The sequence below is a fragment of the Carcharhinus amblyrhynchos genome, chromosome 23 (assembly GCF_965287045.1).
Source record: "Carcharhinus amblyrhynchos chromosome 23, sCarAmb.v2.hapA, whole genome shotgun sequence".
NCBI classification, from domain to species: Eukaryota; Metazoa; Chordata; class Chondrichthyes; order Carcharhiniformes; family Carcharhinidae; genus Carcharhinus; species Carcharhinus amblyrhynchos.
This window is the reverse complement of record NC_137346.1, coordinates 11,522,505-11,550,345: the sequence shown is the minus strand read 5'-3', so window position 1 is coordinate 11,550,345 and position 27,841 is coordinate 11,522,505. Positions and strand designations below refer to the sequence as shown.

At 44.4% G+C, this 27,841-nt stretch overlaps 1 protein-coding gene across 1 annotated transcript in view; it reads left to right on the top strand.

Moving 5' to 3' along the window:
* LOC145357575 (carboxypeptidase D-like) overlaps window positions 1-27,841 on the top strand; it is a 188,056-nt gene that overhangs the window by 58,226 nt on the left and 101,989 nt on the right. The window contains exons 10-14 of the mRNA XM_080211050.1: window positions 4,151-4,323; window positions 8,096-8,283; window positions 14,004-14,079; window positions 20,483-20,598; window positions 22,907-23,059. Of these exons, the coding sequence (XP_080067176.1) occupies window positions 4,151-4,323; window positions 8,096-8,283; window positions 14,004-14,079; window positions 20,483-20,598; window positions 22,907-23,059 (706 nt within the window). The remainder of the gene's footprint in view (window positions 1-4,150; window positions 4,324-8,095; window positions 8,284-14,003; window positions 14,080-20,482; window positions 20,599-22,906; window positions 23,060-27,841) is intronic.

Sequence of the window (27,841 nt, the reverse complement as noted above, 5' to 3'; positions counted from 1 at the left end):
ATCATAGAATCCCGACAGTTCAGGAAGAGGCCATTAGGCCCATGAGTCTGCACTGATCATAATCCCACCCAGGCCCTATCCCCGTAACCCCACCTATTATCCTGCTACCCACCCCTGATACAAAGGGGCAATTTAGCACAGCCAATCAACCAAACCCGCACAACTGTGGGAGGAAACCAGTGCACCCAGAGGAAACCCATGCAGGGAAGGAGATGACATGCAAACTCCACACAGACAGTGATTCAAAGCCGGGATTGAACCCAGGCCCATGGTGCTGGGCGGTTAACTGCTGTGCCACAAGTGGGACTGTGTTTCAGAAGTAATTCATTGGGTGGGATTTTCTGGACACACTCGCCCCAAGACTAGAAAATCCCACCCAAGGTTAACGCACCTTTACATGGTCCGTGTCCCACCCACTGCTATTCCCTTGGCAGACGAGATGAGAAAATTCCACCTGTTGGCTGTGAAATGTTTTGGGATATCCTGAGTGTTTATAAAAAGCTCTATTACAGCCCTTCATGGCCAGATGGGAATATTTGCAATATTTGCTTCCCTTGTGTTGCCTCAGGTGTTGTGGCGTAAAAAGCACCTTTTGCAATGGGCCTCTGGGACCTTCTGGAAGCAGCACATCCTCACCTCCCTCACAGAATTGTTACCTCCAAGACTATTGAGACCCAAACAGTTCCATTGGCATGTGGTTAACACACCCATTTTTTGCCAGATGGTTTGCTTTTGAGATAGCCTCGGAGGAAACTTCTCAAAAGCAGTTTTTTTTAATGAATTATATGTACAGCTGATTGAATATTCAGCTACTGTTTAGAATCCTTGGCAAATTAAGAAATCAGGAACCTCATGCTTAAAATCATGACTGACATACTTATTTTAGCTGTTGGCGTTTCATTGATAAAACCTGCAGGGTGTGGGTGAGGTTGGTGCACTGGCATTAGTCAGGACTATTGAATACATAAGACCATAAGACATAGGAGCAGAATTAGGCCACTCAGCCCATCAAGTCTACTCATAATTCAATCATGGCTGATATTTTTCTCATCCCCATTCTCCATTACTACACATCAAGGAGACCAAGAAACAAGAGATGGTACTGTGAGGGGAAAGGGAAGAGGAAGGGAGATGTTAGAAATCATTAACACAGCTAGAAATTCCACTGTGTTAGAATCATAAAATCCCTATAGTGCAGAAGGAGCCCATTCAGCCCATCGAGTCTGCACCAACCACAGTTCCATCCAGGCCATATTCCTGTAACCCCTCATATTTACCCTGCTAATCCCCCTGATGCTAAGGTTAATTTAGCATGGTCAATCAACCTAACCCACACATCTTTGGACTGGGGGTGTTGAGAGATTTAATTGTGGGGAGGTAATAGCCTAGTGGTATTGTCACTGGATTGGTAATCCAGAGACCCAGCGTAATGCTTGCGGGACCCGAGTTCAAATTCCACCATGGCAGAAGGTGAAACTTGAACACAATAAAAAATATCTGGAATTAAGAATCCACTGATGACCATGAAACCATTGTCGGAAAAACCCATCTAATGTCCTTTAGGCAAGGAAATCTGCTGTCCTTATCTTGTCTGGCCCACATGTGACTCCAGAGCCACAATAATGTGGTTGACTCTCAGCTGCTCTCTGACATGGAGGACTGTTAGGGGTGAGCAATACACACTGGCCAGCCAACAATGCCCATTACGGGAGGGGGGCGGGGGGCAGGCTGGTGATGATGAATCAGGGAAGGGAGGGGGAGATTGCCAGCGAGAATGGATGGGGAGAGCCCCAGTGTCTGTGGGAGTAGGTGGGGGGAGGGCGGTGGTTATGTCTTTACTTTGAGATTGGGGCTCCCTTTAAAAATGGCACTCTGATCTCTGTGGAGTTGGGCTTGCATTGGGAAAAACTTGGAAGCAATTACTTTCAGGAAAGTTTGACTTAATCGACTGAAAATTGAACAAGAACAGAAAAGAAGTACATTGAGATATAATACCCTGAGTGGCGATGAAAAGATCCAGGAGAAAATAAACTGCAGGGGTGGTGGAGTGGAGTTGTTCTTTCATGGAGCTGGCATGTATACGACTGGCCAAATGGCTTCTTTCTGTGCTGTAACAACTCTATGATTCTATGAAATGGGGTCCAGTGGGGATTGAACTCAAAGGAGCTCAAAGATTCTTTGAAAATAAGGATGCATTAAGCTGTGAAGAGCGTAGGACCATCCTCCCAACTGTGGGAAGGAAATTGAAGAGGAAATCAGGGGTTAGGTCAGTGAGATGAATAAGCCTCTGAAGAGTATTGTTCTGGGAGCTTCTAATATCCTATGTCACGTATGACAGAGAGGGTACTGGTAGAAAGAGGAAATGAGATTCCCAGAATGTGTAGAGGACTCCTTCCAGAGGCAGTTATATTAGTCAGCCTACTGGGACCTTCAATAATGAAAAATAACCTGTGTTAATATGGCACCTTTAATGTAGCAAAGTGTCTAGAACATGGTTCACTCGAGCATTATTTATCAAAATGTGACACTGAGCAACAGGAGAATATTTTATTATTGTTTCATGAGCATTTATTTGCCATTTATTGCCCTTGGCGAGTCATCTGTTTGAACCCTTACAGCTGATGTAGATACACATATAGTGTTGTTTAGGTGGGCAGTTCTGATACTAGGACCAATAACCAAACGCTTGGCTAATGGATCCAATTTTAAGGCGATACTCAAAGAAGGAAAGAGAGAGGTGGAAGAGTTTGGGACAGAAATCTGCAGCTAAAGGACCCAGGCTGCTGAAGACACAGTCACCAAGTCAGGGGTGGTGAAAATTTGGCCTGTACGAGATATAGTAAGAAGTCTCACAACACCAGGTTAAAGTCCAACAAGTTTATTTGGTAGCACATGCTTATGGGGTGTCACTCCTTCTTCTTCACCTGAAGAAGGAGCCGCACTCCGAAAGCTTGTGCTACCAAATAAACCTGTTGGACTTTAATCTGGTGTTGTGAGACTTCTTACTCTGCTTACCCCAGTCAAACTCTGGCATTTCCACATCATGGCTGTACGAGATGCCAGGATTGAAGGCATGCAGAGACTTTGGGGTGTTGTGGAGCTAGAGGAGATTACAGAGGTGAGACCTGGAGAGTTGAGAGCACAGGAATATTTGGAAACAAAGATGAGAATTGTAAAATTGATCCAAGTTACTGACCCCAGAGCCAATATTGGACAATAAACACAGAGGTAATTGGTGATTGGGAGTTGTTGTGAGTTCAGATTCTTTTTATTTATTTGTGGGACATAAGCATCGCTGGCTGGCCAGGATTTATTGCCCATTCCTAGTTGCCCGCGGGTAGTTGAGAGTCAACCACATTGCTGTGGCTCTGGAGTCACATATAGGCCAGACTGGGTAAGGACGGCAGATTTCCTTCCCTAAAGAACATTAGTGAACCAGATGGGTTTTTCCAACAATCGGCAATGCTTTCATGGTCATCAGTAGATTCTTAATTCCAGATTTTTAAAAAATTCTAATTCCACCATTTGTCGTGATGGGATTCAAACCCAGGTCCCCAGAATATCAGCTGAGTTTCTGGATTAAATAGTCTAGCAATAATACCACTAGACCATCACTTCCCCAGCAGAGTTTTAATTATCCTCATATTTTCATTGCACATTCCAGACTCAACATTGAGTTCAGAATTTTGGATCAAGGTCTCTGCACCTATTTTAAAACTTTGTTTTTTTTATTCTTGTCTTTGGTTTATAATTCTGCATTCTCCCATGAACATTTCCCCAAGACACATCTTATGATTATTTGTTTGTCCCATCAACCCTTCTGCTTTGCCGTTAATCTCTCCCGCCTTCTGTCTTATCACAGGTCTTTTTTGATCATTTCCTCCTCTCCCTGTTCTCCATCAGGGAGTTGTTGTGTTCTCTGCACTGATGCAGAGCATGAACCCTGTGGTACAACACAACACTTTGCCAAAAAAAGGGGCAATTCTACCTATTAACTGTGTTCCTCTCTACACGGACGCTGACTGACTTGCTGAGTATTTGCAGCATGTTTTTATTGTCTATACCGATATAAAACAATGTCTGCTCTGGAAGGAATTGCTGCAAAGTTGGTATCGCCTCTCCATGTCAAATCTGTTTCACTTTTGTTAAGGTTGTGGGCCGTGAACTGTTAATCCACCTAATTTTCCACCTGGTGGCTTCTTATGGAAATGATCCTGACCTCACCCTTTACCTGAAGCATACACGGGTGCACATCATGGTTTCCATGAACCCTGACGGAAACCACATCGCTGAGGAAGGGGACAAGAGTGGCCTCAAAGGAAGGTAAAGTCGTCAATATGGGGTTAGAGCACCACAGGTAGAATTAGTCAGAGAAGAGAAAGAGAGCAGAGCAGAAAGTGACAAGGGATAGAGATAAACAGAGGTTTACAGCATGGAAACAGATCCTTCAGCCCAACTTGTCCATGCCACCCTTTTTTTTAACAACTAAGTGGTTCCAGTTGCCCGCATTTGGTCCATGTCCCTCGATAGCCATCTTACTCATGTAACTGTCTAAATGCTTCTTTAAAACACAAAATTGTACCCAACTTTATTACTACCTCTGGCAGCTCGTTCCAGACACTCACCTCCTGTGTGAAAAAAATCGCCCCTCTGAACTCTTTTGTCTCTCTCCCCTCTCACCTTAAACCTATGCCCTCTAGTTTTAAACTCCCTATAGAATCCCTCCAGTGCAGAAGGTGGGCATTCGGCCCATCAAATCTGCACCAACAACAATCTCACCCAAGCCCTACCCCCATGTATTTACCCTGCTAATCCACCTGACACTAAGGGGAAATTTAGCCTGGCCAATCCAACTAATCTGCACACCTTTGGGCTGTGGCAGGAAACCGGAGCACCCGGAGGAAAGTTTCCCGAGGCTGTAATTGAACCCAGGTCTTTGGAACCAAGAGGCAGCAGTGCTAACCACTGTGCCACCGTACTGCCCCATGATAAACTGTGTCTTCAGTTCTTATCTAAAGTGTGACTGTAGTTAATTCAGACTTGCCCCATGTTCAGAGTCAGAGCTTGAAGATTGAATAGAATCTAATCTCAATCAGTTTTTTTTTCTGTTTACTCCTAATATTCCCTCCCTGAAGATTCTGGTGACTGTATTCTTAAAAATGTATTTACCATCAAATACAACATTGGTGTTAAATAGGCACAAAAAAACTAGAACAAGCCAGAGTCTGTTGTATAAACAAAAGCTGAAAGCAAGTGTAGTTGTCCTGGGAGGGATGAAGTTTGGTCAATACTGCTTTTTATATTTAATCATAGATCCTACAGTGCAGAAGGAGGCCATTCAGCCCATCAAGCCTGCACTGACAACAAACCCACGCAGGCCTTATAACCCCACATATTTATCCTGCTAACTCTCCTGACACTAAGGGGCAATTTAGCATGGCCAATCAACCAAACACGCACATCTTTGGACTCCAGGAGGAAATCAGAGCACCCGGAGGAAACCCACGCAGACACGGGGAGAATGTGCAAACTCCACACAGGCTGTGACCTGAGGCTGGAATTGAACCTGGGTCCCTGGCGCTGCGAGGCAGCTGTGCTAACTATTGTGCCACCATGCCACCAAAACTCAAACCACTTCTAGCAATGGTGAGATTTAAACCCCACCCCCACAGAACACTGGAGCCTTAACCCAGCACCTTAGACTGCTCAACCGCGCTACCACACTGGGCTGTGAGTAAAGTCAGCATTTTTCACCCATCTCTAATTGCTCTTGGAAAGGTACTGAAGAGCCATCTCCCTGAGCCGCCAGTCTCTGTGGTGTAGGTACAACTGAGTGGCTTGTTTGACCATTTCAGAGGGCAGTTATCGTTGTGGGTCTGGAGTCACATGTGGGACAGATCGAGTAAGGATGGCAGATTTCCTTCCCTGAAGGTTATTTGTGAACCAGATGAGAATGTAACAAATGCACCTTCTGTTTGTTAGACCAGATCAATAATTATTCATATTTCAATGTGCTGGAACTGGAAGAAGGCACAAACTACAAAAGATATTCTTTTATTTAATAATAAATTTGTGTTTCATGTTAATGCTCCAATTTTTGCTTCAAATCTGAGCCTTGACTTAACCTGCCTACTCCATTAGTAATGGATTGCAAAGTCTAAATGGATTAAATAATTGATGTCTATGAAGTCTAAATGTTTATTTACTAGTGTCACAAGTAGGCTAACGTTAACGTTGCAATGTGAAAATCCCCTAGTCGCCAAATTCAGGCACCTGTTCGGGTACACTGAGGGAGAATTTAGCACGGTCAATGCACCCAACAAGCACATCTTTGGACTGTGGGAGGAAACCGGAGCACCCGGAGGAAACCCACGCAGACACAGGGGGAATGTGCAAACTCCACACAGACAGTGACCCAAGCTTGGAATTGAACTCACTTCCCTGGCCCTGTGAGGCAGCAGTGCTAACTACTGTGCCGCTGCGAACCTTAGAATCCCTACAGTGCAGAAAGAGGCCATTCAGCCCATTGTGTCTGCACCGATTGTCTGAAAGAGCAGGCCACCCGGTCCCTCCCCTCTGCCCTATCCCTGCACATTTACCATGGCCAATCCACCTAACCTGCACATCTTCAGAGTGTGCAACATGGCAAGAGTGTGCAAACTTCACACAGGCAATCATCCGAGGCTGGAATCGAACCTGGGTCCCTGGAGCTGTGAGGCAGCAGCGCTCACCACTGTGCTACCATAAAAATGGTGCAAATTAGCAGAGAGAGAGAAAAGCCAGCATGTTACCTCAGGCAGAAACACAGGATTGAATCAGGGACCTTTAGGTCTGCGGTCTAAAACTCTCCCAACTGAGCTATTTTGGCTCACATTCCCTCCCACACTCCAAAGATGTGCGGGTTAGGTGGATTGGCCATGTTAAATTGACTCTAGTGTCAGGGGGGTTAGCAGGGTAAATGTGTGGGGTTTCAGGAATAGAGCCTGGGTGGAATTGTGGTTGGTACAGACTCAATGGGCCGATTGGCCTCCTTCTATACTGTAGGGATTCTATGATTCTATGAACAGACCTTCATTCCAGGACCAGAGTGCCAGAAATGATCTCCAAGGACATGATACTGTCAGGGATTGGCTGACTAATATCTGGACAACTCTGGTTGTTGTAGTTGTTTCTCTTCCTGCACCTAGTGGTGCACCAGGCAGATTTTTATCTGTTCCCATAGTGTGGTTGTCCCTGGGACAGGTCACTCACCTGTCGTCAGAGGCTTATAGCTTGAGGGTGGCCACTCAGCAACAAACATGGCTGACCAGGAGTCCCTCCCCCTCGTAACTGCCTGCCAATTATCTGAAAGACAAAGAACAAAGACGTGCTGATTAGGTGCATTGGCCATGCTAAATTCTCCCTCAGTGTTCCCGAATGGAGTGTGGCAACTAGGGGATTTTCACAGTAACTTCATTGCAGTGTTGATGTAAGCCTACTTGTGAACGAATGAATAAACTTCAAACTTAAATAGCGTGTCAGAAGGATTTTGCAGGTTGATGCTCAACCCACTTGACTGCGCTGTGAAAGCATCTTCCTTTGGCCTGGGGTGGGACTCGAACCCGGAGCTTCTGGCCCACAGGCAGGGATGCAATCCATTTTATGACTAGACTTCCTGACAACACTGGTGGTGCCACGATATTAGCTCTGATAAGTGCTGGGTTTTGTCATTTCCAAATTGTACTGTAACGTCAATCGCCAAGCTAGAAGCTCTCGCAAGTACAGGCGTGTAGGAGTAGATGTCCTGTCAGGAAGAAAGTACTGAGTCTTGTCATTTACTTTGCAAAGTTAGTAATGAGGCCTGTCAGTTACAGGAGTACGGTATGGACAAAGCTTGTCAATGATAAATATAGAGTGGATAATGAGTATTGTCAATCATTAAAGCACAGTAACTTTTCAATTCCAAGTACAAAGTAAGTGACTGCTTAGTTAGCCGTGGGTGGTTTATTAGAAGCTGTGCTTTCGGCCAGGGCAAATTTCAGATTTATGATTTCATCTTAAGTAATCATGTGGGTTTTGGAATATTTCCTGATCTCCAGTGTTAACCACTTTCCAGAACTAATGCCAATGGGGTGGACTTGAACAGAAACTTCCCCGATGGACTGAATGAGGCCTACAGTCCTGTCATTCAGAATGAGACTCGAGCTGTGATGAATTGGTTACAGGACCTTCCCTTCGTCCTGTCTGGAAGCCTTCATGGAGGAGCCTTGGTTGCAAATTATGCTTACGACAACCTACCACCCAGTGAGTGCCAAAAACGAGCGGCATTATAAGAAGCAACAAGACATCCTCAGTATAGTGCTCATGTAACCTCATGTAAAATCATACTTTTGCAATGACTACAGTCAGAGTTTCTATTTTTGTTAAGATCCAAATATTCCTGGAGCTATGAGGCAGCAGTGCTAACCACTGTGTCACCATGCTACAATTATAGACTTTAAGCACTAACACTCACATGCACACACATACATACTTACACTCACACACTCTCACATTCTCATACACAGTCTCTCACACACTCTCTCACACTCTCTCTCACACACACACATACTCACACACACTCTCACACACACATCCTCTCTCACACACATGCACACAAATTCTCTCTCACACACTCTCACATACACAATCTCACACTCACTTGCACATGCACTCATGCTCTTACACACGCAAGCACTCATGCACACACATACATACACATTCACTCTCACACATACACAATCTCACATACACACACGCACACGCACATACACGCGCGTGCCACTGATGCACGTACACACACACACACACACACACACACACACACACACACACACACACACACACACACACACACACACACACACACACACACACACACACACACACACACACACACACACACACACACCATGCCAGACAGCATGCTTTGATGACTATTGTCTGGTGGCTCTGACATCAATCATTGTGACGTGCTTCAAAGAGTTAGTCATGGCACAAATCTATTCTTGCCTCTCAGACTACCTGGATCCATTTTCCTGGCCCTACTCTCAACCCTGGAACACCTAGAAAGCAAAGACATCTATGTTAGACTCCTATTTATTAACTACAGCTCAGCCTTCAATACCATTATTCCTATGAGACTCCATGGCCTGGGCCTCAGCACTTCCCTCTGCGACTGGATCCTGAACTTCTTAACCCGCAGACCACAATCAGTAAGGATAGGCAACAACACCTCCTCCACAATCATCCTCAACACCAGTGTCCCACAAGGCTGTGTTCTCAGCCCTTCTTTATACACCTCTGACTAGATGGCCTAATTCCACTTCAACTCGATTTCAAGTTTGTTGATGATACCACCGCAGTGGGTCAGATCTCAAACAATGATGAGATAAAGTACAGAAAAGAGATAAAGAATCTGGTGAACTGGTGCAGCGACAATAATCTCTCCCTCAATGTCAACAAAACAAAGGAGATTGTCATCAGCTTCAGGAAGCATAAAGGAGAACATGCCCCTATCTACATCAACGGGACAAAGTAAAAATGATCAAGAGCTTCAAGTATTTAGGTGTCTAGATCACCAATAACCTGTCCTGGCCCCTCCATGCCGACAATACAGTTCAGAAAGCCCACCAACACTTCTACTTTCTCAGCAGACTAAGGAAATTTGGCATGTCAACTACAACTCTCACTAACTTCTACAAATGCACCATAGCAAGCATCCTTTTTGGTTGTACCACAGCTTGATATGGCTCCTGCCCAAGACTGCAAGGAACTACAAAGAGTTGTGAACGAAGCTCAGTCTTTCATGCAAACCCAGCCTCCCATCCATTGGCTTCCCACTACCTCAGAAAAGCAGCCAGCATAATTAAGGACCCCATGCATCCCAGACATTCTCTCTTCCACCTTCTTCCATTGGGAAAAAAAATACAAAAGTCTGAGGTCACGTACCAACCGACTCAAAAACAGTTTCTTCCTTAATGCCATCAGAATTTTGAATGGACCTACCTTGCATTAAGTTGATCTTTCTCTATACCCTAGCCATGACTGTAACACTACATTCTTCACTCCCTTCTTTCCTTCTCTATCTACAGTATCATAGAATCATAGAATCCCACAGTGCAGAAGGAGGCCATTGGCTCATCAAGTCTGCACCGACCACAATTTCACCCAGACCCTATCCGCACAACCCCATGCATTTATCCTAGCTAATCCGCCTGACTCTAAGGGGAAATTTAGCATAGCCAATCCACATAACACACACATCTTTGGATGGTGGGAGGAAACCGGAGCACTCAGAGGAAACTCACACAGACGGGGCAAATGTACAAACTCCACACAGACAGTGACCCACGCTGGGAATATGAACCTGGGTCCCTGGCGCTGTGAGTCAACAGTGTTAACAACTGTCCCACCATGCCATATGCTTTGTCTGTTTAGCATGCAAGAAACAATGCTTTTAACTGTATAGTAATGCATATGACAATAATAAATCAAATCAAAATACATACACACATGTACTCACACACATATACACACACAGAAACACACACATGCACACACATAGACAAAAACACAAACTCACACACACACCCACATTCACACACACATATACACACACATACATACACATTCACACACATACATACACACATATACACACTCACACACGTACACACACACATATACACTCACACACATACACATTCACACACATACATAAACACATATACACACTCACACTCATACACACTCACACTCATACACACTCACACACGTACACACACACACTCATATACACACACACATACACATTCACACACATACACACACATACATACTCACATATACACATACACATGTACGCACACACATATATACACACACACATACACACTGACACACACACTCGCACACATGCATACTCAGACTCACATATGTGTACACATACACACACATACAGTTTGCAACAGGAAACATTAATGAAGACACTGAGAACAACAGTAGATCTCTGCTGCTTTTGGAAAAGGTCAATTAACACAGCATACCAGAGTTGGAGAAATAACTCTTTTTTATCATAATAAGCACCAAAACAGGTTGTTTGTTCACTAAGACAACAGGGACAGGAATGCAGAGTTATTTCCCGCACAAGGCATCAGCCATTTTGATTCTCCTTCATGCCAAGTGACGTATGCGAGGCATCACCACAGTGTTAACTCAGCCAGGAAGTGTGGTGATTCACATTCTGTGGGCCTGATCAGGGAAACGCAGAGAGAGAGAGAGAGAGACAGTCCTCAGTATGAGCCTGGCACTTCACTAAACCAAAACCCATCCCATTTACCAGAGCTCCCAATCCGAACCTAACAATCCCATCCAAAAGCAAACATCCCAAAACGATCCTGTCTGTAACCATTCTACAGGATGCAGCCAGACACCGTCAGGTGCCCCTCAGACATAAACCCAAAAAGACCCAGGTAATAGTGCACTGGTGTTCTGTAAAATTTGTGGTTTTCTTAAGTGCTCCCACTTCTTAATTAGAGTGAATTGCTCCTGGAATGATAGATGGTTTGTGCAGATTGCAAAGACCATGATCCAAGCACAATTTTGATTCAAGTACAAAATAACTGGGCAAATGAGTTATGGATTTATTGGAATTCAGTTTGTTTATTGTCACTTTTGGTCCCTTAGATGGAGGGGTGAGAGGAGACTGACTGGCTGCCGTCCAACGAGAGCCAATTTGCCTGAGCAATGAACTCAAAGTGAAACAATTTGCAGCGCAAGCCTAGAAACCACCGCGCGCCGTGCGAGAGGAGGAAGGTTAATGAGTTTGCGTGGCTCTACCTTGCTATTTTAGGAGCAATTAACCCAGCCCCGTGACCTCCACCTCAAAGAACAGGGCAGCCACGTCCTGGGATCACCATCCCGTCACGCGCCGTCCTCATTCAGACCCACACCAGCTTTCCATCATCAAGGCTGGGTCGGAATGCTGGCATTCCCTACCCTGCGCCAAGGGAGGCAACAGCTCAAGGGAATGGTCCCTTCCCACCTTCAAAGGACAACCGGGGAATAGGGAAATAATTGCCAACCATGCCAGTATAACCCAGATCAGAGAAGCTATAAAGATGTAACATTGATTAAAAGCCGTTTAAAATTACAGGAAATGTAATAACACAGAGTGTTTGAAAGCTCGTACACCGTGGCATCTTCGCTATAAGGTTACATAAAAATAAGTCATTTTATGAAGCATTAATTCCATCCATACAGAGTTTGATCACGACTGTCTAACTACAGGCTGCTGTAAGAACCAACTCTCTCTGTATCACAGTACAAAGGACTGATGATCAAAAAAGAGGTGCATAGAGTATGAATATATTACAGTGCGCACAAAGCAAGTGCAGAATAAAGATCTTCAGATCTCTGCCATACATAATCCTGCTTTAATTGTAAAATCGTTGTCCCACAAGTCTTAAAACAGCTCTCAATCAGAGTTTGATGTTTGTGTGACAGTGCAAAATGGCTGAGGGTGAATCATCAACTTGTTTTACATTGCTCCCAAGTTTTATTTCCCAATTTTCAGTGGTTAGCACTGCTGCCTCACAACACCAGGGACCCGGGTTCAATTCCGGCCTTGGTCACTCTCAGCTCGTTCTCCCTGTCTCTGCATGGGTTTCCTCCAGGTGCTCTGGTTTCCACCCACACTCCAAAGATGTGCAGGTTAGGTGGATTGGCCATGTTAAATTGCCCCTTAGTGTCAGGGAATTTGATGGGGTAAGTGTGCGGGGTTGTGAGAAAAGGGCCTTGGACGGGATTGTGGTCGGTGCAGACTTGATGGGCCGAATGGCCTCCTTCAGTACTGTATGGGTTCTATGGTTCTATGGAAAGAACACTCCATTCCTTGGGTAAGGCAGAAAGGCCCTGTTTCTGTGGTTAGTTGGGTATTAAGCATCTCATGGCAGAATGTCTGGGCGGAGATTTCCAGTCCCGTCCACCACGGGAACTGTAGTGGGTGTGATAGGACCGTACCAAGGTGCATTGACCTTGGGTGGGATTTTCTGGTCTTGAGGTGAACACTGCTGGAAAATCCCACCCTTGGCCAGCAGGTCTCCTTTCAATCGACACCATTAGAAACACATAAACTCATCACTGCACCTCGTATTATAGAATCACAGAACCCCTACAGTGTACGGGGGGGGGGGGGGCCATTCAGCCCATCGAATCTGCAGCAACAACAATCCCACCCAGGTCCTATCCCTGTAATCCCATGTATGTACCCCACTAATCCTCCTGACACAAAGGGGCAACTTAGAATGACCAATCAAACAAAACCACACATCTTCGGATTGTGGGAGAAAACCAGAACACCTGGAGGAAACCCACGCAGATACAGGGAGAATGTGCAGGCTCCACACAGACACTGACCTGAGGCCTGAATTGAACCCGGGTCCCCAGCGCTGTGAGGCAGCAGTGTTCACCGCTGTGCCGCCCAAAGAAGTCATTTACCTATGCAATAATAATCATCACACTTAAAGCAAAACACTCGAAGAAATGTAATAATGTGCTGTATAATGATAAGTCAAATGCAGAGGGTGTTGTTTACTGTGAGTGGCATACTGGCCACTGTGCGGAGTTTGCACGTTCTCCCCGTGTCTGTGTGGGTTTCCCCTGGGTTCTCCAGTTTCCTCCCACAGTCCAAAGGTGTGTGGGTTAGGTTGATTAACTGTGCTAAATTGCCCGTTAGTGCCAAGATGATTAGTGGGGTAAATTTGTGGGGTTATGGGGATAGGGCCTGGTTGGCATTGTTGTCGGTGCAGATTCAATGGACCGAATGGCCTCTGTCTGCACTGTAAGGATTCAATGAATGATTCCATTTCCCTGCCCTTTTGTCCTTCCTTTACATCATGGTAATTTTTAAGTTAATAGTTTGCTTTGTGTACTTCCTGCCTTGGTCCTTTGCTAACCCATCGTGTGCATGCTCTTCCTCACAGAATTCCAAGACATTCCTTATCAGAATCTCACTGCGGAAGAACAGTACAGCAGATCTCCAGATGATGACATCTTCAGGTGAGTTGTTCAGAGTTGTGTCACTGGGAGTTAAGGATCTCAGTCAGAGTTGCGCAATTAAATATGCCAGGGTCCATGAGTTTAAGAAAACTTGAGACAGACAAACTACATGGGTTTCACCACTGATTAGTCATCTTATTGAATGGTAGAGCAGCCTCGAAGGGTCGAATGGCCTACACCTGTACCTAAGTGTTCCCACTGCCAGGGCAAGATTCTTTGGCCTCTCCTGCTGGTAGTGTGTTCCCCCAGGACAGGGATGGCAAGCCATGCAAAAGCCTATAGACATCAGTGGGACTGGAAGATCCCGCCAGCAGCCAATGGCTCGCCACCTCTGGCATGGAAAAACCCGCTGCAGGGAGGGGGTGGGTGAGGGAAGGGGGAGGCAGGAAGATCCTGGCCCTACACAGGACGGCTACATCACCCTGGCATCTATAGTGGCACGTTTAAACTCACTGCCAATGTCTGTCTGGAGTTTATAATATGGTCTTCAGCAGAATCTGTTATGTATCTTGAAATTGTATAAGACAAAATGACATCTTTTCACATAGTCCACCAAAGGCTTTCCTTTGACAGGTTCCACCACAACATAAAATTGGATGTGTGGTGAATATCGAGACGAGTCAGTTGACAATAAGAATGCCATTCCTACTCTAAAATGTTCTCCTATTAAGGAAATCTATAGCTGCTGTAATCAGTGCCCTGATTGAAGACCACACTTCTAGCACAATATTCTGACATTTCTAACTCCTGAGGAAGATCTAAACCAAAGTCCTACAGCACTGGCTTCAGTCCAGCCCACACAAATAGGGCAGTTAGGGGTCTAACATAGCGAATTGTGGTGCTGGTCTCGCACTCAGTTGCTGTTGAACATCTCTGACATTGTACCCTTTGGATCAGCAGACCTGATGTGGGGATGCCGGCATTGGACTGGGGTGGGCACAGTGAGAAGTCTCACAACACCAATTTGAAAGTCCAACAGGTTTATTTGGAATCACGAGTGACTCATCTGATGAAGGAGCAGCGTTCCGAAAGCTCATGATACCAGATAAACCTGTTGGATCTTAAGCTGGCGATCTACAGACTTGCTGTGGCAATGCCGGCGTTGGACTGGGGTAAACACAGTAAGAAGTCTCACAACACCAGGTTAAAGTGCAACAGGTTTATTTAGTAGAAAATGCCACTAGCTTTTGGAGCGCTGCTCCTTCGTCAAGTGAGTCACTTGATGAAACAGCAGGATTGAGCTCGAGTCACCTGATGGAGGGACAACACTCTGAAAGCTAGTGGCATTTGTTACCAAATAAACCGGTTGGACTTTAACCTGGTGTTGTGAGACTTCTTACTGGATCTGCAGACTGGCATGGGAGGAATGTCTGGAGGAGACATGAGAAGTGGGGAATCAGCAAAACACTGGTATACTTAAAATTCTCCTGCTATAAACTCCAAAATTAAATTAACAGTTATCTGAAAAATAATTGAAGCCAAAAGAAATGTATGTGGGCCATGCCCAGATCACAGCACCTAAGTTCACAGCAATACCTGAAAGCATTAAGTCATCAAACAGCTATTTATGGCTACCTGCCAGATCTTAAAAAAAGAACAGAGTTCCTGCTGAAACTGGTGAACCAATTAAATTATAATTTTATATTCAAAGTAATTAAGCTACTGGGACAGTTAGTGCTAAATAAATTATAATGAGAATAAATCAGGATTCTTTACTGGACATTAATTTTATTGCTGTCTCCAGGGTAATGCATTGGGTTTGGAAATAAACAAATTTGTCTTGTGGCACATGCCAACATTTTAGTAATGGGTCAACTGTGTGTTACGGGACCCCTTGGCATTGGGCAACTGGCTCAAGTCATTAAACTTGGAAACAACTTATTTTTTCTGTATCCTGCCCTTCTGAATACATGGTCAATCTTGGGATACAATTACTATTAAGGGAGGCAATGGCCTAGTGGTATTATCACCAGACTATTAATCCAGAAACTCAGTTAACATTCTAGAGACCTGGGTTCGAATCCAGCTAACGGAAGATTTGATTTGAAAAATATCTGGAATTAAGAATCTGCTGACAACCATTGTCAATTGTTGGGAAAAACCCATCTGGTTCACTACTGTCCTTTAGGCAAGGAAATCTGCTCGTCCTTACCAGGTCTGGCCGACATGTGATTCCAGAGCCACAGCAATGTGGGGTTGACTCTCAATTGCCCCCTGAACAAGGGCAACTAGGGATGGGCAATAAATGCTGGTCAGTCAGCGGTTCCCATGTCCCACAAATGAATAAATAAGAAAAAAATAGGCGCTGAAGCTTCTAGTATCTCATGTAATGAGGGCATCCTTCATGTCTGACATTAGGCAATGAATGTTGGCCATATATTCCACAGTGTGGGCCTTCACCAAAAGCCTGCCTCAGGTGTGGGTAATAGCACCTCTTTGCCTCAATTTGCTTTGATTTGATTTATTGTTGTCACATGTATTGGTATACAATGAAAAGTACTGTTTCTTGCATGATACCCAAAGCATACCATTCATAAAGTACATAGGGGAGAAGGAAAGGAGAGGGTACAGAATGTGGTGTTACAGACATAGCTAGGGTGTAGAGAAAGATCAGCTTAATATGAGGTGGGTCCATTCAGAAGTCAGATGGCAACAGGGAGGAAGCTGTTCTTGTATCGGTTGGTACTTGACCTCGGACTTTTGTTTCTTTTTCCCAATGGAAGAAGGTGGAAGAGAGAATGTCCGGGGTGCATGGGGTCCTTGATTTTGCTGGCTGCATTTCTGAGGCAGCGGGAAATGTAGACGGAGTCAATGGACGGGAGGATGATTTGCGTGGCGAACTGAACTATGTTCACTACCCTTTCTAGTTTCTTGCGATCTTGGACAGAGCCATACCAAGCTGTGATACATCCAGAAAGGATGCTTTCTATGGTGCAAATTGATGAGAATCGTAGTGGACATGAATGTAGAAGTAAGCTGTGTGTGTGATGGAGCTGCAATCAGCATGGGAGCTGCACTTTAAGTGGGAATGGGCTCAGGGGAGCAAGATGTGATTCTCCTCGAGTTAATGAGGATCGGCTTGTATAAGTGAAAAGGGGGTATCAGCTGAAGGGATGGCTTCACCTTTAGTGACAAACAAGTCCAAGTTCGTAGTTAAAGAGGCAAAGACAGGGGAGAAAACCAGATTGATACAAATCAATAGACAGATGGACACATTCCCAGATAGATGGCAAGACCAATGGGCTAGAAAATAGATGGAAGGATTCAGATAGGAAGAGCTGAATAAAGCAGTAACTCGGCACAGAACTCGTGTTGCATATTGATGTCGATATCTATCCTGAAGACAACGCTTTTGATATTGTGGAAATAGAGCCTTGAACTTCCACCCAGTCTTATCTATAAATATGGAAATGAGCCAATTGTCCTGTTAATTCTTAACAAAATAATCATGAAGAGTATGAAAGCACCATGGCCTGAAAGCCTCATGAAAATGGAAAGAAATTGAATTTCAAACAAACCTCATCTAGACTTTGAGCTCTATCTGCATAATAATAGATTAATTTAATTAGCAATTCATAATACACATCAGCCTTTGGATCCCTATCCTTTGGAAAGGTTGGCTTGCTGGCTTTGAGTGTACAAGCCGCATGGGAATTTCATTGCATTCAGACGGGAGAGCTGGCGAGAGGGACTGTGTGGAAGATGTAAAAATCATCCCATCTCCACCCTAGTCTTGAATTGAGGACGGGTCAATTCAATGATAGTTTTTAGCACTGGACAATGGTGGGGGTCGGGGTGTTTGTGTGTGCGAGCTAACAGGCGTGCCCCAGGTTAACCTGCTTCCGACTGAAGCCTCCATTCCAAGTTTGCACAGAGCCATTTGCCTACTTCTGACACTAATAAATAAGCTTAAACTTAGCCAGGACTTGGAGCATTTTCCCAAGTTAAATGTACAGAAAGTCATGATGTGGAGTAGCCGGCATTGGACTGGGGTGGGCTCAATAAGAAGTCTCACAAATACCAGGTTAAAGTCCAACAGGTTTACTTGGTAGCACGAGCTTTCACTCAACCTGCTGAGAGTTTCCAGCATTTTCTGTTTTGGTTTCAGATTCCAGCATCCGCAGTAATTTGCCTTTATACAGAATAAGATTTAATGTTTTAAGACTTTTATTGTAACAAAGGAAAAGCAACATTGACTATTCAAGACTTAGTAGATAACTAATGCAGTAAACAACAGAAAAATGTCCTGATGTAAGAATAAATTCCATGCTGCATTATATGTTACATTAATTAAAAGTTAATTCTCTGCAGGTTTCTAGTCTTTACAGGAACCAGTCCAAAGTTATTCCTACCTTCCAAAAGGCTCAATTCTCCCCATCTCACTGAGTGATAATCTTCAATGTCACTTGAAAATCATTTCCCTCGAGGCTTCCAGCAGCAAGGCCCACTCAAGCCAGGATAAATCTTCCGGTGTTCTTCAATCTCTGCAGATATCTTCTCTTTAAACAGAAAACCAGCTCCCACCACTATTCTGCCTGGTGACTAACAGAAAGTGGATTTTCCTTCTAGTGTTCTCAACAGCTGGTGTTTCCATCTCACTCTCTCTGACTCTGGGTCTCTCTCTCTTTCCAAAGTCTCAGTATCCTGCCAACAAAAAAACAGAGCCAACTGCTTCTGCCTTTGTGAAAGCTGGCACTTGGGTTTCAACAGGACGTGACCTGGACCCTGAGTCCCCATGGCAGCTAGGTCACATAGTTGTATTGATGGGCAGAACTAATGGAATCACACTCCCCTCTCCATTGCTCCATTTTGCCTTGAAATAAAAGAGACAGTTTAAAACATACTCACCTTATAAAACCTTGCATGTGTAGCATTAACAATGAGTCCACTCCTGAAGGGTACAGTTTACACTCTACCTCTAACTGGATATGGATGGTTGTCAAGGGGAACTGAATGGGCATCTCCTTAAAAAAGAGAATGATAAGTTACAGAGATAGCAATAACAGTACTTGATTATTTTCAGGGCAGTTAGAGCAGGTAACTCAATGTGTCTTAAAGTAGATTTCTGATCTTACATGGACTCTGGATAGCGTGGACTTGATGGGATGAATGGCCTTTTCCTGCTTTGGAATTTCTTACTTTCCCAGGTATTAAATTGTTAGGCTGGCTGTTGTTGACTTTGTAAATCCAACCTCAAATACATCACAAACAAATGAAAGGAATTAGGGTTATGGAGCTCAAAATTTACAGGAAGGTCTGATCTAAATAGAAATGGAGCAGTAGAGATTTGTAATAATTTAAGATTTACAGGCTAATTTGTAGTAATGAGTATACTGTACAGATTTTGGTTTGGATTCAAACACTCCCCTTGGCTGCGTGGGTTTCCTCCGGGTGGTCCGGTTTCCTCCCACAGTCCTAAGATGTGCTGGCTAGGTGAATTGGCCATGCTAAATTGCCCCTTAGTTGCAAAAGATGTGTAGGTTACAGGGATTAGCAGTGTAAATGTGTGGGGTTACAGAGATAGGGTGGGGGGTGGGCCTGGGGAAGATGCTCTGTCAGAAAGTCAATGGGCCGAATGGCTTCCTTCTGCAATCATGGGGATTCTACGGAACTGACCAGGTAATTATAATTGTTAAGGATAAGTAATACATGCTGACCTCGCCAGTGACATCCACATATCATGAATGAAACAAGAAAATAGCCATGAGTGTGTGCTGACCCATGGAAATTTGAACACAAACTTAGTCAATTTTGGTCACTAGCCAATGGGAATTCATAGAATCCTACAATGCAGAAGGAGGCCATTTGGCCCATCGGTCTGCATCGAACAGAATCCCACCCAGGCCCTAACCCCATAACCCCATGCTAGTCCCCCTGACAGTAAGGGACAATTTAGCATGGCCAATCCACCCAACCCGCACATCTTTGGACTAATCCGGAGCACACGGAAGAAACCCACGCAGAAACGGGGAGAATGTGCAAACTCCGCACAGATGGTGTCCCAAGCCGGGAATCGAACCCGGATCCCTGGCACTGTGAGGCAGCGGTGCTAACCACTGTGCCACTGTGCCGCCTGGTTCAGTTACCCAAGTTCTGCCAAACACAAGTGTGCAAAATGATGGTCTAAGTTGTTTTTTCTTGACTGCCACAGTTTTTCTCCATTCTCTGCCTTATCAGCCGAGATAAAGAACTCAGTGTCTGGATGAGATATGAACGCCTGGTGAGAGTGAGATCTGAATGCAGGTGTCCTCCACCTACAGCTTTCAGCAGTGTCGTGCCAGCATGAATATTTATTGTATGATAATGATTAAAGGTTTAAATATTCATCGCAATGCTGTTCTCCGTGAAGGCTGTATCGTGCAGCACTTCTAACTCTTGTTTATATTTTGGATCGTTGATTCAGGCACATCAGTCTGGTTTATGCCCAGAACCATCTGAAGATGCAACAGGCTAATGCCTGCCCAGGATCCACTTTTCCAGATGGCATTACGAATGGTGCAGCCTGGTATAAAGTGGAAGGTAAGTGAGAGAGAAAAGCTACTGTAATACATCCTCAGAGACAGAAGTCCTTCACCAAAATCCCTTTATTGACAAGTCTGACAACAGCGTACAGAGTGCTTTCAGTTAGCCATCTATACTCGGAGTCCCAGAGGAACTGACACTCCTACAAAGCAAAAGGATCTCCCTGATTGGCTCATCAATTTGGCCCTTAATCAGGGAGTTCATATTTTAGCAAGCCCACCTCAATTGCCGATTAAAGTCAATACAGCTACTTTGCAACATTTTGTGACAGCTTTGCCACCCTAGAGATGCTTAACAATGATGTTAAAGTGTTTGGTGAGGATGGCCTTTGGCATTGTTGTTACTGAAAGGTTTTTGGAGTAGTTGCAGCAAGCAGTTTCTCCCGCCTTCTCGTCTCGGATGGGAACGTTAGTGCTATGGAATGGAAACTTTCCCTTTCTGAGTGTGGGCATTCCTGGATCGGGTATAACACGATTAAATATAGAGTAATCTTACCTCTACCTTGTCCCCACAATGTGCTCCTTTCCCTAAACGCAGAAGAACACCCTGCAGTAAACCGACACATCCCTGGCTTTTCCCACATCTCTCTCCGACTGAGGATCTTGTGCTGTGGGCTCTTGTCCAGCTGACTGAGACCATTTAAACTCTTTCTATGTAGCTGCCTTGCAACCAGCAGATTGAGGAAACTCATCACGGTAGCACAGTGGTTAGCACTGCTGCTTCACAGCTCCAGGGACCTGGGTTCGATTCCCAGCTTGGGTCACTGTCTGTGTGGAGTTTGCACATTCTCCCCCATGTCTGTGCGGGTTTCCTCCGGGTGCTCCGCTTTCCTCCCACAGTCCAAAGATGTGCGGGTTAGGTTGATTGGCCATGCTAAAAAGTTGTCCCTTCGTATCCTGGGATGCATGGGTTAGAGGGATTAATGGGTAAAATATGTAGGGATATGGGGGTAGTGCCTGGGTAGGATTGTGTTCAGTGCAGACTCGATGGGCCGAAGGGCCTCTTTCTGCACTGTAGGGTTCTATGATTCTATGATGAGCACACTGATTTGGGTTCACACCAAGCTCCCAGAGGTGAAAGGTCAGCACTGAATGCCTTTCATTAGCTAGTTGGCTTTCGAGTCCATGGCCCAATTAACTTTACTTGATAATTAATTGCTTTTTTGGCACAGAGGTCCCAGTTTGCTGGGTTATTCACTTTGTTTAATGCAAATTATTGAATGATTCAATTCTTGAATTCTACAAAATAGTTCCAAATTTTAAGGAGAAATGGCTGTCATTAAAACAGTAATTGATTCTGTCCATGCAAAGTAGAAGCTTTGGGATCTGGAAAAAGAGTCTGTGATCTACAGGGCCACTAGTTCCCCAATCTCACAGAAAATTCAAATCAATTTATTCAGTGAGTGTAAGTCAGTGATGTAGAAGTAAATGTTATGGGGTCCAAGCCTACTGTCCAATTGGCCATGCTAAATTGACCATTAGTGTCAGGGGAATTAGCAGGATAAATATGTGGGGTTATGGGGATAGGGCCTGGTTGGGATTGTTGTCGGTGCAGACTCGATGGGCTGAATGGCCGCCTTCTGCCCTGTAGGGATTCTATTTCTGGTAGAAACCTTAAGCTGTCAGAGGGAGAATTGGCTTATTCTTCATCAAGGTTGGATCATATTATTATTATTTATTAATTACTCACAAGTAGGCTGACATTAACACTGCAATAAAGTTACTGTGAAAATCCCCCAGTTGCCACACTCCGGAGCCTGTTGGGTACACTGAGGGAGAATTTAGCACGGCCAATGCACCTAACCACACATTTTTCGGAACGTGGGAGGAAACCGGAGCACCCAAGGAAACCCACACAGATACAGGGAGAATGTGCAGAATCTACACAGACAGTCACCAAAGCTGGGAATTGAACCCGGGTCCCTGGCACTGTGAGGCAGCAGTGCTAACCACTGCTATAATCCAATGCTCATGCTTAAACCCTGTGTGACAGTGAAAGATGGGTAATAGTAAATCGATGGTCTGTTTTATGTAGCTCCCAATTCTTTGCTACGTTGACTTCCAATGATATCGGGAGAGATGTAAAACAGGCTGCCAACTTGCTACTGCCCATTTCAAGCAATTTCACAAAGTCAATACTTATCCTGCTGTGTCGCGCAATCCATACTCCTGCTGCTCCTTAAACATTCAGCAGGAACTTCTGCCAGGGAACATGCTGAAGAAACCAATGCAGTAAGAGGCTGATGCATACCTGAGTTAGTGCTCACTCTGAAGGATTTACTCTGCTCCTTTTTGTGTTTCTGTAGGGGGAATGCAAGACTATAACTACGTATGGGGTCAGTGTCTGGAGGTTACTCTGGAGCTTTCCTGTGTGAAGTATCCAAACAGCAGTGATCTACAGCAGTACTGGAGGGACAACAAGCGATCCTTGTTGGAATATATGAAACTCGTCCACCTCGGTAACTATTTGTATTCTGTATCTCAACAAGAGTCAGGCAGTGTACAGTGAAGTGCTACAGTTATTCTATGAATGATTCATTTTTTATCCATGAGTGATGATGCTTTCATCCTTCAGTAGTAATTCTGCGCTCCTGCAATCCCTCCAGGAAGCTGCAAAGACCGGCAGCATGGACTGGAATGTTGGGGCTACAATACTTAAATCCTTTGCAATGTAATTTTGCCACCGAGTGCCAAACTTGAATGGACCTATCATATATTACACTGAGCTTTCTCTTCACCCTGATACTGCAACATTATCTTCTGCACCGTCTCCTTTCCTTCTCCCCTACGGTATTTTTTTGTATAAGGCGCAAGAAGCAATACTTTTCACTGTGTCCGCATATATGTGACACCAATAAATCGAGTCAAATTAAATCAAAAGTTACATGACATCTGGATATGATCAGCCACCATTATGAGTGCCCCATTGGTGGGGTTCTCCATTGTAACACCTCAGCCAATCACAGTTAACTTGCCTGCCAGTCAGCGCTCTTTTCAGTTGGAATCATTTGAAATTTGGTATTCTTGTATTTGTCCTAACAAGTGTAAACTTCAGCAATACAAATCTCTTTTCTATAATATATTCAAGTTTTGTACTTCCCAAGCAAGAATTTGATTAATGGGTTTTTTTTTAGCACCAAACTTTATTTATGGATATTTATAAGAAACATTGAAATTATAGCACAGGTTGCAAACTAACCCCAGCCGCCCCTCCCCACCCCCGCCAGAACTTGTCAATTAGACCTTTCTTTTCACATTCACCTGCAGCCTTCCTGTAGCATTGAATCATAGAATGATACAGCACAGAAGCTGCCATCTGGCCCATTGTGCCACTGCCAATTCCTTTCCACATTCTTTCCTTTCAACCAATCCAAGTCAATAATAACATTCCCCTATATTTATATAGCATCCCGTAATGCAGTAAACCATCCCAAGTCGATTTAGAGGAATGCTATCGAACAAAATTTGACCGTGAGCCACATCAGGCTCAGATGACCAAAAGCTTGAACGAAGAGAGTTTTAGGAAGTATCTTGAATGATGAAAGGAAGAGAAAGAGGTTTCGGATGGGAATTCCAAATATTACTGTCCAGATTGCTGAAAGTATGGCCAGCAATGCTGGAGTGATTAACATCTTGGTGCTAATTAAATAAGTAAAGCATTCCAGGTTCCAATTATATTCCATCTTAAGAAAATCCTTTTAACTTCCTTCTTTATTCCTCATGAGAATTCTACCTCTATGTCCCATTGATTTGTTGTACTGTACAGACAAAACATACTGTTCATAGAGAAGGAAAGGAGAGAGTGCAGAATGTAGTGTTACAGTAATACCTAGGGTGTAGAGAAAGATCAACTTAATGTGAGGTAGGTCCAGTCAAAAGTCTTCAGCAGCAGGGAAGAAGCTGTTCTTCAGTCGATTGGTATGTGACCTCAGACTTTTGTATCTTTTTCCAGATGGGAGAAGGTGGAAGAGAGAATGTCCGGGGTGCGTGGGGTCCTTAATTATGCTGGCTGCTTTGCCAAGGCAGCAGGAAGTGTAGACAGATCAATGGATGGGAGGCTGGTTTGCAAGATAGATTGGGCTACATTCACAATCTTTTGTAGAGCCTTGCGGTTTTGGGCAGAGCAGGAGCCATACCAAGCTGTGATACAACCAGAAAGAATGTTTTCTGTGGTGCATCTGTAAAAGTTGGTGTGAGTTGTAGCTGACATGCCAAATTTCCTTAATCTTCTGAGAAAGTAGAGATGGTATGGAGGGACTAGAACAAATTGTTGATGATCTGGACACCTAAAAACTTGAAGCTCTCGACCCTTTCTACTTTGTCCACATTGATGTAGACAGGGCATGTTCTCCTTTACGCTTCCTGAAGCCAATGACAATCTCTTTCGTTTTGTTGGCATTGAGTGAGGGATTATTGTTGCTGCACTAGTATTCTATCTCTATGTCCCATTGTTCCTGCTTTAGCAACCAGTAAAAAAGAATTTGATGTAACACTCTTCCCTTGCCTTGATGAGTGCAGCTTCAATAACACCCAAGAGGTTTGGCACCACTAGATTGGTGCTCCATCCGCCATTGCTTTAAGCATTCACTTGCTCCATGACCAGTGCACCGTGGCAGCAATGTGTATGATCTACAGGATGTATTCAGCAACTCACTAAGCTTCCTTCAACATCACTTTTCCACACTTGCGCTCACTACTACCTAGAGAAGGAAGCAAGTGCATTATGACAGCACCAACTGCAAGTCCCTTCCAAGTCACATACCAAGGTGGGAAGGCAGTGGCCTGGTGGTATTATCGATAGACTATTAACCCAGAAACTCAACTAATGTTCTGGGGACCTGGGCTCAAATCCTGCCACAGAGGATGGTGAAATTTGAATGCAATAAAAAAAATCTGGAATTAAGAATCTACTTAATTATTGGCGATTGTTGTAAAAACCCATCTGGTTCCCTAATGTCGGGCGCCGCACCTGCGCAAGGATATTTTGGCCCTGGAGGGAGTGCAGAGGAGGTTTACTAGGCTGATACCGGAGTTGAGGGGATTGAGCTATGAGGAGAGGCTGAATAAACTAGGCTTGTACTCGTTAGAGTTTAGAAGAATGAGGGGAGATCTCATTGAGATGTATAAGATGATGAATGGGATGGATAGGATAGAGGTGGAGAGACTCTTCCCGCTCAAAAAAGACAGTAGGACTAGGGGGCACAGCCTCAAGATAAAGGGGAGGCGGTTTAGAACGGAGTTGAGGAGGAACTTCTTCACTCAAAGGGTGGTGAATCTCTGGAATTCTCTGCCCGTTGAAGTGGTGGAGGCTGCCTCGCTAAATATTTTTAAGAAGCGGGTTGATGGGTTCTTGATAAGAGAGGGGATTAAGGGTTATGGGGAGAGGGCGGGAAAGTGGAACTGAGCTACAACAGATCAGCCATGATCTTATTGAATGGCGGGGCAGGCTCGAAGGGCTAGATGGCCTACTCCTGCTCCTATTTCTTATGTTCTTATGTTCTTAAATCTGCCTTACCTGGTCTTGCCTTGCTTATGACCCCAGAGCCATAGCAATGTGGTTGACTCTTAAACTTCCCTCTGAACAAAGGCAACTAGGAATGGGCAATAAATGTTAGTCAGCTAGTGACACTCACATCCCATGAATGAATAAAAAAAATCCTGACTTCGCAAAGACTGAGAAGCTATGGTGATGTAAAAAGACTCAAAAGTTATTGCTAACTTTCAGTCAAACACAGGAAGTTAAAGGGAATCTAAAATTCTAAATGGTCTTGTGAGGGCAAATAATAAAAAAGTTAGTATTTATTTATTCTCAGGATGTAGGCCTTATTGGTATCAGTCACATTTATTGTCCATCCCTAATACAGCATTACAGGTTCATAATTATAGTAATGAGATAGTGATTTAACAGTGGCATTGACAACCAGCTGCTGGAGAAAGATGGAGGAGCCTGTACACAAGGGAGATTTGTTTACCTAGAAGGTTATCTTGTGTATGGTATAAATAAAGTAGTTTTGCAGAAACCAACCTGGGTCAGATCGAGTCACTGGCCTGATGAAGGAGCAGTGCTCCAAACACTCGTAATTCCACATAAACCCGTTGACTTTAGCCTGGTGCCTTACTGTGCCCAGTCCAACACCAGCATCTCCATACCAGAGTCATAGAGGTTTATAGCATGGAAACAGGCCCTTCGGCCCAACTTGTCCATGCCGCCCTTTTTTTAAATCCCAAAGTTAGTCCCAATTGCCCGCATTTGTCTCATATCCCTCCATACCCACCTTACTCGTGTAACTGTCAAAATGTTTTTTAAAAGACAAAATTGTACCTGCCTCTACTACTACCTCTGGCAGCTTGTTCCAGACACTGACCACCCTCTGTGTGAAAAAATTGCCCCACTGAACACTTTTGTATCTCTCTCCCCTCACCTTAAACTTATGCCCTCTAGTTTTAGACTCCCCTACCTTTAGGATAAGGTATTAACTATCAAGTTGATCTGTGCCCCTCATTATTTTATAGACCTCTACAAGATCACCCCTCAGCCTTCTATGCTCCAGAGAAAAAAGTCCCAGTCTATCCAGCCTCTCCTTATAACTCAAATCATCAAGTCCAGGTAGCATCCTAGTAAATCTTTTCTGTACCCTTTCTAGTTTAATAATATCCTTTCTATAAGAGGGTGACCAGAACTGTACCAAATATTCCAAGCGTGACCTTACTAGGTACAACTTCAACAAGGCATCCCAACTCCTGTATTCAATGTTCTGACCAGTGAAACCAAGCATGCTGACTGCCTTCTTCACCACTTTGTCTACCTGTGACTCCACTTTCAAGGAGTTATAAACATGTACCCCTAATCCCTTTGTTTTGTAACTCTCCCCAACGCCCTATCATTAACTGAGTAAGTCCTGCCCTGGTTCAATCTACCAAAATGCATCACCTTGCATTTATCTAAATTAAACTCCATCTGCCATTCGCTAGCCCACTGACCCAATGATTCAGATCCTGTTGCAGTCCGAGATAACCTTCTTCACTGTCCACTATGCCACCAATCTGGTATCATCTGCAAACTTACTAACCATGCCTCCTATATGCTCATCCAAATCATTAATATAAATGACAAATAATAGTGGGCGCAGCACTGATCCTGAGGCACACTGCTGGTCACAAACCTCCAGTTTGATCCCTCTACCACCACCCTCTAGCTTCTGGCAAGAAGCCAATTTTGTATCCATTTAGATACCTCACCC